The sequence below is a fragment of the Kwoniella bestiolae genome, chromosome 1 (assembly GCF_000512585.2).
Source record: "Kwoniella bestiolae CBS 10118 chromosome 1, complete sequence".
Classification (NCBI taxonomy): Eukaryota; Fungi; Basidiomycota; class Tremellomycetes; order Tremellales; family Cryptococcaceae; genus Kwoniella; species Kwoniella bestiolae.
The window spans coordinates 4,764,216-4,777,615 of record NC_089241.1 but is presented as its reverse complement, the minus strand read 5'-3'; the positions used below and the strand labels follow the sequence as shown (position 1 = coordinate 4,777,615).

The 13,400-nt window shown below is 47.7% G+C and overlaps 3 protein-coding genes across 3 annotated transcripts; all 3 read left to right on the top strand.

Moving 5' to 3' along the window:
- Window positions 1–785: 785 nt before the first annotated feature.
- On the top strand, window positions 786–2,009 carry I302_101806 (uncharacterized protein; the record flags this gene model as incomplete). Its single annotated transcript, XM_019187187.1, has 1 exon — window positions 786–2,009. One exon carries the CDS (start codon window positions 786–788, stop codon window positions 2,007–2,009), a length of 1,224 nt encoding a protein of 407 aa, XP_019050065.1.
- Window positions 2,010–2,992: 983 nt separating this feature from the next.
- Window positions 2,993–5,664, top strand: I302_101805 (uncharacterized protein; the record flags this gene model as incomplete). The annotated part of the gene is made up of 11 exons (XM_019187186.1): window positions 2,993–3,161; window positions 3,221–3,331; window positions 3,442–3,576; window positions 3,773–3,966; window positions 4,089–4,404; window positions 4,465–4,545; window positions 4,604–4,717; window positions 4,783–4,872; window positions 4,928–5,136; window positions 5,240–5,464; window positions 5,545–5,664. The coding sequence occupies 11 exons, from the start codon at window positions 2,993–2,995 to the stop codon at window positions 5,662–5,664; spliced, it is 1,764 nt and encodes a 587-aa protein (XP_019050064.1).
- Window positions 5,665–6,011: 347 nt separating this feature from the next.
- On the top strand, window positions 6,012–13,043 carry I302_101804 (uncharacterized protein; the record flags this gene model as incomplete). Its single annotated transcript, XM_019187185.1, has 14 exons — window positions 6,012–6,530; window positions 6,608–6,867; window positions 6,955–7,031; window positions 7,104–9,629; window positions 9,739–9,921; window positions 9,987–10,154; window positions 10,366–11,489; window positions 11,619–11,813; window positions 11,889–11,972; window positions 12,047–12,110; window positions 12,204–12,423; window positions 12,571–12,724; window positions 12,789–12,889; window positions 12,953–13,043. The coding sequence occupies 14 exons, from the start codon at window positions 6,012–6,014 to the stop codon at window positions 13,041–13,043; spliced, it is 5,766 nt and encodes a 1,921-aa protein (XP_019050063.1).
- Window positions 13,044–13,400: the final 357 nt, after the last annotated feature.

The window sequence follows — 13,400 nt, the reverse complement described above, 5'->3', positions numbered from 1 at the left end:
GCCTAGAAGTATTACATGCTCTTTTGGCGAATTGAGCGTTTCATCGTATGTATACGACCAATGCAGTGTGAGAGAGAGATGAGTACAATATGAGATCTGTGACGGGTACGACGGCTATGTGCACTGATTGGTACGACGTGCTGAAGGGAAGGGAAGGGGTGTTGTACCTCCAGGTCGTCATCCCGTCGAGCTGAACCATGTGATTGGCTTACATGGAGTAATCGCTGTAAACTATTACTTGTTGACTTTATCAGCACGCGACCCATCATCTTGAAAGTAGTCTGTCTCTTGTGTGGTGATATACTAAATATGATACCAGGATGCTTTCGGGAAGGGCACCCCGATGAGTTTGGCTGCATCGTTTGATTCTACTCTATGGTACTGTAGGGTTGCTCTGTTGTCCGCAGATTTCCGATGATTTTGGGAGTCTTCCATGTATGCGATCACGTCTTTTCACCTTACAGATGCCCCCTCTCGACCTCGCTTAGATGGCCTCTCAGGTATGCATGTGTTCATAGGATGAGACGAGATGGATCTAATCTGATAAAATAAAGCTCATATAGTCGGCCGGTGTACGTTAACATCCTCCTCATCGGCCGATCGTCTCAACTCGCATTCACCTTCTTTCACGTATTTTGATCTTGGATACTCTTCCGTATACTAGTGCAGGAAACCAGGAAACCACCCTATATATGTAGAGCATGTCAGCATGGGGAGGAGGTGTTGGGGATCACCACAGTCCCTCTCTGCCTTCTTTGACATCGCTACATACAGACCTAGACGAGATGCCTATAGCTATACCAGTCATTTCTGATCTCACTTCTCTGTCGATTCAGCATCAACATCGTCAGAAGATATTCAGCTTTCCATCTCGTATATCCCATGATCCCTTGCCAGTCGATATCATCCGACGTATCTCCTCTCATCTCGTCAGTGATGACTACCTAGGAACTGTAGCCAGCATACACAGATGCTCGAAAGAGGTATATCTCGCTGTCACACCAATACTCTACAACACACTCCACGTCAAGAAGGTCAAGTCGGATTACCTCCTCTCCCTTACTCTCATCACTCATGTTGAGTCTGAAGAGGAATACTCGGACTCACAGCAAGATGAAGCTCTGTTCACCCCTTCAAAATCTACCATCCGACGCCTGTCATCGTTTCGACACGTTCGACATCTGATCATCCATTCCTTACCGTCTGATCACGTCTCCGAGTGCTTCACCAACTGCATCAACTCTCTGTCATCTTTGGTATTCCCCAACCTCTCCTCTGTCCAGATACGACCCACCGCAATCGATGAGATACGCTCATGGTCTCCACCTACATACGACCGACCTCGGAATCCCCTGTTCTTAGAAAGTCTGGTATCAACCTGTCAACCCATGAAGCTGTGTATCTCATTCCCAATCGTCTTGTCCGAACATTGGGAGCAGCATCGTGATCTCACTGTATCAGGTCAATACCAATTCATCTCACGTATCCACAAACTTCAGCAGGACGGTTTATGGAAGGATAGTCTGAAAGAGTTCAACGTGCACAATATCGTTCATCAGGTGTTACCTTCCTTGCCCAATGTGACCAACAATTATCACTTCGCATCCCACATCACTGGCTCAGAGTCCCGACCTATCGTACATCCACCAGGTGTTAGATCGGTCTACCTCCCAGGCATTCAGTGGTCTTACAGAGCATGGCAGATTGGTAAATTGATCAAAAACCTATTCCCATCAGGTATAACCAACGCCTCAGAGATAATCGCAAACACAAGATGGAATTTCATCAATGTCGAGGGCCATATCCTCACGAAAATGTTTAGAGATGATGACGATGAGTCTGGTGTAGGTCATGATGAGGTATCAGATCTGATCAAGAATGCTGTTAGAGTTGGATTACCACAAGATTTACCGTTGAGAGAGGGATTTGATAGGGAACTGGTGGATGATGTTCTGAGGGCTATTGGATATATGTCTGAGGGAGAATGCGAGATCTGTCATGGTGCGTAAATGGTGTTCTAGTGTATCTCTTGTTTCCCGAACTGTCCAGAGCTATCGAATCACTCCACATCCCACATCCCACACCTCCAACAAGCCAACAAAGCCAGCGTCTTCCTGTTCCCCTCCTCACCTTTGAATTGATACACCGGATCCTGATCGTCATCTGCTTCCTGGTACTGGGTATTATCTCAATTGCTGTTCATGCTGACCACCTTTTATCATCATTTCCAGACTCGACCCACTCTATTCCCCTAATCTCCCACATCCGTGACATCTCTTGACACTGCGACGAGTGTGGGAAATACCACAAGGACTACAATGTCCCATTCGCATGTGTCGGGTGGGATATTCATTGTCCTCCTCGGGTTCTACCCTTGAGTATCCAATGGGTCCCTCGAGAGAAGCCATACCACGAAGTCAGATACGAATTAGACGATCATTAGATTAGCTAGTATATAAAGTGGTCACTGCAGTTCACCTCGCGAAGTGCTCGCTGGTCAGTCCACGTACATACATGCCTATCCATGACTTCGACCATATATATAGCATATCACTTGTAGCGTTTGTAGGTGTCACACATGAATCGATGTCATAAGACGACACTGTCTGTGAACCCAAATTCGAGATACCTTACACCAACTAGAAGACCTGTTTACTGTTTACTTAGCCCTTTTCTCCCCTTTGTACACTGCTCATCGAGCTGATCACTTGTGCTGGGGTATATGCATACTCTGGTGCTCAGCTAATTACCGTTATGCATACGAGCAAAGGTGGAAGATGGATGAGAATGTGTAATACAAAGTGATTGTTACAGTACTATGGATCCCACTGTAACTGATATTCCGATCCGGTTATGATCGTCGTTGAAAAAAGTTGAAACCCATCCTTCATCTCTATCGCTCTTTCCTTTCTTTTCCTTTCTCTTACTCGACCTCCTTCTTCTTCACTCTTCAACACTTTCGCATTCACATAGTACCCTCTCATCACCCAAGATGTCGAACCCGAAGGAGCATGCAGAGCTGCATAACAACCTGTCAGAGATTATAACGGGTGTAGAGTCAAGCGTCGCTTCGTCATCTTCCTCCGCTTCCTCGTTGAACGATGATATAACTCCCTTTCCTTCGCCTGTACTATCAGCTACTTCACTGGCTGGTTTGTCATGTGAGTAAAACCATCCTCTGACAAAACATGTTCTTAGCTGAACCGATCGTGCCATGTAGTGTCCTCCGATGGGGAGTTGGAACCAGAGGTAGACGATGACAAGATCGTCACAGAGGAAGACAAGCAGAAAGCTTTGGAGTTCAAGGCTGAAGCCAATAAAGCTTTTGGAGGTGAGTGCCATAAACCCTTCTCACTAGAACAATATCTGCATCTGAACAATGAAAGCATTGCCGTGACCTGTTCGTGTGCTTGTGCTGACTCTTCGTACTTCATTATATAGCCAAGGACTTCAACAAATCGATCGATCTCTACACCAAAGCAATAGCGCTCAACCCCAAGGATAGTACCTTTTGGAATAACAGGGCAATGAGTAAAGCAAAGATGGAGGAACATGGTGCTGCTATTGCTGATGCGAGTGAGTTAGCCTTCTTTCATCAATGTCCCTCACTATCCCCTTCTCCTTTGCTGAGCTAGGGGTAGCTTCGTTTCTGTCTTTCTCCACTCACTCTCTGTTCTCTGTCAATGATCATTGTCGATCCTATCACTCCTTTTCATGTGCTTGTGAAACCATCGAGAACTGTTTACTGATATTCTCCTCTCCTCACTACTAGCCAAGGCGATCGAGATCAACCACAATTACTCCAAAGCGTATTTCCGACGTGGTCAATCGTACCTCGCCATTCTCAGACCTACAGACGCCGTGCCAGACTTCAAGAAAGCCATATCAACTGATCCAAATAACAAAGCTGCAAGGGAGCAACTGCAGCTGACGGTCAAGCTGATCAGGAAGATTGAGTTTGAAAAGGTGAGTAATCTGCTTCTTTCGATCTGGCCATTCAAGGTTGAGGATATCTCCTTGGACATCATCGTGGTCGTGTGATCTCAATTGGGACAGGGAACGGGTCGCTGATAGTTGAATGTACATAGGCAATATCAGTCGGCGAGACAGAGACTGCCTCTTCCAAATGTTTATCCCTCATTTCTTCCGGAGCATGTGCTCTGGATGTCAACACTGCCAAACCTGATTTCCCCTTACCCATTATACCGCAAGATCCAAATGGACGATATAAACCTACAAAAGAATTCGTTCAAGGGATGATCGAGTCTTTCAAGAATGGTGGAAAAGTACCCAAGAGGATCGCTTGGGAGATCATATTGGGATGTAAGGGTGTGATAGAGAAGGAGAGCACGTTGGTGGAGATCAATGTACCCGAGGGGGTGACTTGTGATATCATTGGAGATAGTAAGTCCAATCGCCTTCCATCTTGCAGGTATACTCAATAGAGCTGATGCCGTTCGACAGCCCACGGTCAATTCTTCGATGTGCATAATCTACTTTCCATGACCACTCATCCCAGCGAATCGCATTATATGATCTTCAATGGTGAGTCAGCTTCTTCTTTACGCAATCCGGAAAGCTACAGCTGACACGCAATCTCTAGGTGATCTGGTTGATCGAGGATCTTGGTCGGTCGAAGTTGCCCTCACAGTGTTCGCCTACAAGTGGTTGTACCCAGAATATGTGTTCATAAATCGAGGCAATCATGAGACAAATGGTGAGCTGGACATACAATCGCTTTTGAGTACGTGTCCAAAGCTGATCTTTCGGGTCGATGTATAGATATGAACAAGGTATACGGTTTCGAAGGTGAATGTAAAGCCAAATTAGGAGAGATGACCTTCAAGCTGTTTGCGGATGTCTTTACCTCTTGTGAGTTTCGCTATCCGAAAGAAACTAGCCAGAGCTGAGATCAATCAACTCATAGTACCCCTCGCCGTTCTCGTTTCTGCGACCCAACCTCCTGCATCACCTAAATCCGAGGGATCTCAACCTGCCATCTTATCAGAAGGTAAAAGGAGATTCTTCGTTTGTCATGGTGGTCCACCAGTCAGTAAAGACGGTGTGACGTTAGATGAAGTTAGAAAGATAGATAGGTTCGGTAGACAACCTGGTCAAGAGGGTATAATGTGCGAGGTGAGTTGGGTCTTTCATGAGATATTCATAATAGGATTGTCATTATGTACCACTTTCTTATCGTATAGCAGACCATGGCTGATTAAGGTGTTCTTTCCCTCAGATGCTATGGACCGACCCACAAGAGCCCAATGGCCGTGGACCATCGAAGAGAGGTGTAGGACTAGGATTCGGTCCGGATGTGACCAAGCGATGGTGTGAATTGAACGAGATCACGGCTGTTATCCGTTCACATGAAGTGAGAGCGGATGGGTATGCTATCGAACATGATGGTTTGTGTATAACCGTGTTCAGTTGTCCCAACTATTGTGATTCGACCGGTAACAAGGTGTGTAGGCGTTCTCTTCTTATTACATAGATGTGGTGATGGCCATTTCCCGTGCTCACATTTACTATCTCACTACTTAGGCCGCATACATACGGATGCAATCGAATGGTACATTGTCATATCACCAATTCGACGCTGTCCCTCATCCCGATGTCAAACCCATGGCGTACAGTTCTGGGTTCAACTTTGGAGGGTTCTAAGTTGTGTACAGTATATACTAGTGCTGCTATCATGTCCTATCTACCTACAACTACTCTCTATGCATAGCATCGTTTCAGTATATGTTTACTTTGTGGATGCTACGTCATTGCGGTTGTACGCCATGTGCCACACTCTCGGTGGTATCATCTCATAGTGCTATCATTCAGGGTAATACTACTGAGTAATACAGCACAGTGCAGTGTCATCATCATCATCATCCTCTATATATATCATCATTGTTATTCTCATTATCATCTTCATATCTCCTCTTATCATCCTCATCCCAAGACCACAGCTACGTTGTATTCCCTACTATTCTCCCTTGTAATAATAACACGCAAACAACATGCAGCCAAATCAATGGCAGCAACAGCAATTCTCCTACCCTTCATTCCAACAACCTCAACAGACCGGTGCACAAAGTGGGTTTGGTAACAATGCAAACCCATCTTTCCTCAACACCCAACCTACGGGTTATCCAGGTCAGCCACAGCAGCAGCAACAGCAGCTTCAACCTATGCAGACTGGATTCCAACCGCAGAGAACAGGTATGATGGGCAATTCCAACAATAACTACTCATTCCTCAACCAACCACCACCACTTCCTTCATCCAACTCCTCATTCCGATCCAACAACCTCACTCCTCAGATGACTGGCTATCCAGGTGGTGGGGCCAGTGGACTGATGCCCCAACAGACGGGGTATCAACCTTCTGGTCTCATGTCACAGCCTACCGGGTTGATGTCACAACCTACTGGAATGGGTATGGGGATGGGTAGATTACAACCTCAAGCAACTGGTATGCCTCATGATCCGCGATTACAACAGATGATGCAGAGCTTTATGCCATCGAACATCAGTCAGGTGGGTGTCCTGCCGTTATCAACTTACTCTACCTGTGCATCCTTGTGGTAGCTCGCTAACATCCTACACCTCACCAGCCATTCGCTCCATCGGGGATGCCTCAATTCAATCAACCTCAATCCCAACAACCACTCACCCAATCCTTCCAATCTCTCTTACAGAACCCATCCGTCAACACACCAAAAGTACCATGGACTTTGTCAAGACAAGAAAAGAAGGATTACGATCAGATCTTCAGAGCATGGGATACAAAAGGTGATGGTTTTATTTCCGGTGAGATGGCGAGGGAGGTGTTTGGTCAAAGTGGGTTGGATCAAGAGAACCTAATGAAGATCTGGTATGTGCAGTCTCTCTATAAGTCTCTATCACTGCTTGAGGTATATATAAGCATATGTGGTGCTGATATACCGTTCGTCGTCGTTAGGAACCTTTCCGATAAGGATAACAGAGGTAAACTCAACCTCCCCGAGTTCCACGTCGCTATGGGCTTGATCTACCGAGGTGATTTTGGTGTCTATCTGTGATCTTCTAGTATGAATAACTGATATCGATATTGATTCATCACCTCACCAGCGCTCAACGGTAACACCATCCCAGACGTCCTTCCCGAAGAACTCGTACCCGCTTCCATGAGAGACATCGACACCACCGTCAATTTCATGAAAGATCTCCTCAAACACGAAGCTTCCAGCCGGTCAAACGCTTCTTCACCCGGTTACGGAGGCAACAGTCCTGCCCCTACCGGTGCATCCAAAGATGCTCTCATGTACAAGCACTCTGATGAACGACCATCCACCTACAAACCATCTTCCAGGCATCTCGATAGGAAATCAGTCAGATATGCCGGAGAGGATCCTGATGCTGAGCTCAAGGATATCAGACGTCAACTCCAGAACACATCTACGCTTTTGGAGAAATCAGCTGAGAAGAGTTCCGAAGATGAAGATTTGGAGGAAGAAGTCGCAACCCTTCATTACAGAGTTAAGAGGATCCAGGAGGATATAGAGTACACTTCCAAAGGTAGACGTACTGCTGAGAAAGATGAAGAGAGAAGAAAGCTTGAAAGAGAATTGCTCTTCTTGATGCACGAAAAATTACCCGAACTCGAAAGGAGACAGGAGAGAAGGCAAGAAGAGAAGGCTATGGAGGAGAGAGCCGGTGTCAGAAGAAGGGATGAGAGGAACCAGACTCATGGTAGATATGACAACCGAGATAGAGATAGAGATAGGAATGATGACTATGATAGATACCGAGGTACCTTCGATAGAGATAGAAGCAGGGAAAGGGATAGATACGATGACAGAGATCGATATGATCGGGATAGAAGAGATAGTCGAGATAGGGATAGAGATTACGATAGATACGATCGTGATCGAAGAGGATCATACGAAAGACCCAGATCACCACCTTCAACTCGATCCCCTCCTCCGGCCCCACCTCCTGCTTCTGTCGCCGCTGCTGCATCTGCTCCTCCCCCTCCTGCTCCACCTGCTAAAGCTGCTGCCCCTTCTACCAAGAATATGACTCCGGAAGAACGAAAGGCTTATATTAGAGAACAAGCGCAAAAGCGAATCAACGACCGACTCCGTGCTCTAGGTGTAGAATCTGCCCCTGCTGAAGAATCGGTCGACACCAGCGTGCAAGATAGGTTGGAAAAGGAGAAGAAGGAAGCTGAGGAGAAATCCAAACAAGCTGAGGCTGAACAAGCTGCTCGTGATGAAGCTAGACGCAAAAGATTGGCAGAAGCTGGTGGTTCAGCCGAAGAAGAGAAACCCAAGACTTCTGCTCCACCTGCTCCACCCTCACCCTCTGCACCTCTAAAGTCGGCGATGAAGAAACCCGCTGCTCCTCCACCTCGAGCCAAGGTCGCACCACCTCCTCCTACCTCTAGACATGCTTCTACCCCTGCCGCACCGCCCGCCCCTCCAGCTGCTCCCAAGATTGTCGCTCCTCCCGAGGAAGACCCCGAAGAAGCAGAATTGAGACAGAAGGAAGAGGCCGCTGCCAAAGCTAGAGCTGATAGAAGGGCTAGATTGGAGCAGCTTCAACGAGAAGAGGAGGAAGAACGCAAACAAGAAGAAGCTCTGCTCGCGGCTAGACAGAACAGAAGCAAAGCACCAAGTCCTGCTGTCTCTACACCGGTTACTGAATCAGCCCCACCAGCACCACCCCCTCCTCCACCCGCACCACCTGCACCTGCTGCCTCGTCCGAAACCTCATATAACCCATTCAGAAAACCAGGTGCTGCTCCAGGTGCCACTCCATCTCCTGCTGCACCTGCTGCCGGTGGATTCAATCCTTTCTTCAAACCTCCCGCAGCCGCCTCTTCTGGTACTGCTTCTCCAGCTGCCAAATCTCCCCAGGCAGCGGCTACTCCCCCACCACCTCCGCCTGCACCTCCTGCTCCACCTGCTCCTTCAGCCCAACCTTCCAAGACCGCTTTTCGATCACCACCGAGTGAACCAGAATGGGAAGATATCAATGAGAAGGAAGTTGATTCGGATGATTCCTCTGATGACGAGACTTTCTCATCTAGAGTAGGAAGACAAGGTCTCGCTCAAGCGTTATTCGGTAACATCCTTGGATCCGGTGGATCAGGTTCACCCACTACATCAAGACCCGGATCTACCGCACCAGCTGCACCAGCTGCGCCGCCGGCACCTAAAGCCCCCTCAGCTGCGTTGGCTAATCTAGGTGGAGGTGATCCTGGCCAATCCAGAGGAGCGTTGCTATCGGCCATTCAAGGTGGAGCACGACTGAAGAAGGCTCAAACCGTCGATAAATCAGGTCCACCAGGTGTAGGCAAAGTGATTGGCGATTCCGCTCCTCCATCCCACATCAACGAACAACCTAGAGCTATCTCGCCTCAAGTCGATGAACGAGAAGAGGATGACTTCACCAGTAGAAATGCCAATAGACAAAGTGTAGATTGGTATGCTGGTTTGGCTGCTGATTCGACTCATCCTGCTGCTCAACATGCTGAGGAATCTACTTTGGCACCTACCAGGGAGGAAGAGGAGGAACCTAATCATACTGGTTACGAGCAGGTGAAGGAGAACGGCGGTGAAGATGGAGTGGACGAATTTGATATGACCAAGAGTGAGTAGGAATTCTTCTCAGCTTGATGTCATTTTGAACCCTCCGTCACCATGCTATTCGAAATGCTGCTCCTCTTGAGATGATCAACTGACTAATATTCGTTGGTTAGCCTTCCGCGTCCGATCGCTTTACGAATTTGCCGGAACGAGAGATGTCGACCTTAGCTTCAAAGAGGATGTCGTTCTTGAAGCTCATCCAGCCAAAGACGCAGATAGTGCATGGTGGTATGGTACTTTGGTCAAAGAGGGAAGTAAGGGATGGTTCCCGAAAGATTACGTTGAGGAGATGCACGGTAAGTCTACGCTTGACTATCACCTTGACATGTAGCTCTGGTGTCTGATCGTTTTCCGGCTGTAGTCACCCGTGCGAAAGCTCTCTTCGACTATCCTGCCGGTGAAGCAGACCAACTCCCATTCATGGAAGGCGACGTCCTTGAAATCGTAGATCGATCAGATCAAGATTGGTGGAAGACTGAGAAAGCAGGAGTCATTTTCCTTGTACCTGCAAGCTACCTAGAGATCCAAGGTTAGTACCCATATCCGCCTCGCTCATACGATACCATATGTTTACGATCAATTTGGCTTTGTACGCAGGCTGAAGCTGTGTTTGATTTTTATCTTGTCTGTCACTCTATACCCCGAATATACGAAAAATGAAAACAAATACTTGCGAAATGATCTGTCATGCACTTTGATTACGGTTTGGTATATGACGATTTGATGCTTACTCATTTCAGCCGATGCGCCATTAGCAGAACGAAAGAAACCAACTGATCCTATCTTAGATATCACTCCACCGGAAGAGCCCCTTCTTCACAATAACGACAACCCCCAATCCACTGCTCGACCCGCCTCCTTTAGTGTTAATCAACCCAGACCCACGTCAATGTTATCGGTGGCTTCGTCTACCGGTAGATCTCCCTCGCTCATGTCGGATGATGACGAAGGGTCATCCTCATCAGATGACTCGGTGCTCTCATGGTGGTCATCCGATGACGAAGGATCAGACGGTGAAGTGGCAGACGAGGAGGACGAAGAGAAGGAAGCTGGCAGGAAGAGACGAGAAGAGGAGAGACAGAAGATCCTCTCAGCTGCGGGATTGCAAATCAAGAGGGAACCACCACCTATACCTGGACCTGGATCCCAAGTGGGCAAAACTGTTTCGAGACGTAGACCACCTCCTGGTGTGCCTGGTAAAAAGAGGAGAAAGGCACCTGCGGTACCGAGACCTTCACCTGGACGACCAAGCAAATCTCTACCTGCCATACCTACCTCGGACTCGCCATTGACAAGTCCAACTGCAACTTCCAATGAGCCTCAAGATGCCTATGCTAGATATGAAGCTTTCCTTGCTCAATCACAACGTCCACCGAATCTCAGAGTAGATTCAAGTGCGAGTGGTAGAGCGAGAAGTCAGAGCTTGATACAGAGAGCCACGACCAGTCAAAGTATCACTCCTCAACTTACTGGGCCGAACGTTTCTGCTTCTTCTATCAACGCTGCACCTCAACCTCAGTCACCTACACCTTCAGCTTCCCTGTCTCTGACGGGTAGTAACTCTGGAGCAGGCGGCAAGATATCAGGATTCTTCAATAAGCTAATGACCGCCCAACCACATCACGCTAAACATCCTAGCATTTCTGGACCAATCATCAGCGATATGATCAGTAGACCCGAGACTCCCGCTACGACCACCGCTGCGAACGGAGGCACCAGCGAGTTTGGTAAGACCTGGAGTAGTTTGGTGGAACCCAGTGTGTTGGGTACGATGAGCGATAGGGAGAGGAAGAGACAGGAAGCGATCTTTGAGTTTATAGCTACTGAGGCTGGGTATGGAAGGGATCTGCAACTGATCGTCGAGGTGAGTACAAGCTTTCTATCTCCTTCGACCCCACTACTACACGCTTCATGAATATTCAAACTACTAGGACCTGCATTTTACGCTTACCATTGAACGACATACTAACTCACCACCTTGTCGTCGACCTAGGTATTCTACGCTTCCCTCATTCCACTACTCGAGGAGAAAACACTAGAAACCATCTTCGCGAATATCGAAGATATCCTATTATTCAACACCTCATTCTTGAGCTCGTTAGAAGATAGACAAAAGAGCTGTAGGCTGTATATCGATTGGATTGGTGATATCTTGGAGGAGCATCTGGCGAATGCTGATGTCTACACTGTGAGTCCACTACCCCTTTCGACATGATGTCCTAGCTGCTTCGATATATGTCTGCTGACAATCAAAACTCTTCAGACGTACTGCGTGAACCAACCATCCGCGATCAAGCTTTTGCAAACGACAAGAGAAAGTAATCCTGATCTTGCTGCTCACCTGGCTGTAAGTGTTCTCATAGTGGATCACAGGACTCCTTAATCTGTAGGTCATTGCTTACATTTTATGCGGTCCCACAGTCCCTTCGAGAGAACAACCCCACGGTCAGAGGGCTTGACCTGTCTCATTTCCTTCTCAGTCCCAGTGAGTGCAACTGGCTTCTTCTGATTCATCTACTGCATCACCGTCCCTACTCCTCAGCTTGTTCGACTGACCGCCTGATCTACTCACTAACAGTGCAACGTATCACCCGATATCCACTTCTGATCAAACAGATCATCCACTATACCGATATCCTAGATCCATCTGGCGAAACCAATTCGGACCTTCCCAGAGTAGAAAATGCATTGAGGATGGTGGAACATATCGTTGGGCAGATTAACGAAAGTGTGAGGGAAGCTGAAGGTGAAGAGAGATTGAAGGCTTTGAGTGAGAACTTGTGGATTGGTGGTGAAGGGTGAGTGCAGCGTATCTATCTGCAGTCTTCTGTCCACTTCTTCGGGTCCTTTCAATCGAGCCTCTCGCACTATAGATCGACTCCTCTTCGCCTTGACCACCTTGCAAGCCCGAATTAGGAGCTGACATTGATGATACTACAACACAGCCGGCTCGATCTTACCGCACCTACGGCTTTGATGGGACCTCGAAGACTACTCAAAGAAGGAAAGGTAGCCAAATCCAAGTCAGGGAGAAAGTTGACCATGATTTTGTGCAATGACATCGTCGTGCTGCTTGACGGGAGCGACCTGTACAGAATGGTATGTTACAAGAGGATGACTGGCGTAATGATGAACGCTCATTTCCCGTCCTCTGTTTTCCTAGCCTTTACCGCTTCACGAGGTCCAGATCAGACATGGTAGGGACGACGCGAGCTTCACCTTGAAGATTGACGCAAGACGAGGTGGAGACACCATCGCTCTTCGGTAAGTCTCATAGCGATATATCGAAGGTCATACGTTTCCGGCTGATAACCTACCACTTGGCAGCGGCGTGAACGCTAGAGATGTCAAAGATTGGATTCAGTTGATCACAAAAGCCAGATCAGGCGCTCTTTATGCCAGAGCTGGAGCCAAGTAAGGGACAGTTCCTACATAGACATGCAGCAAATTGTATATACATGCATTAGTCGCATCGTACGAACACAGCCTTGCCTGGCGCTCGCGAAATCTCATCTAAATGGACCCGTTCCATCTGCGAGCTGTCAAGTATTGTTCTCCCTTTGGCATTTGCTGTTGACAAAACGATTGCAGCAGATATCTTTGTGATTCCGGTTCACTCCGTATTTCTGGGCAACGCCCACTGGAGATCGGCCGAAGACATCGTTGCAACCTGAACCGTATGTGAGAAATCTCCCACTTTTTGTCAAGCGCCTCCGAACAATACTTTCGGTCACAAAGCATCTTTGGCATGCGTACGCTCAGCATTGCCCTGTCC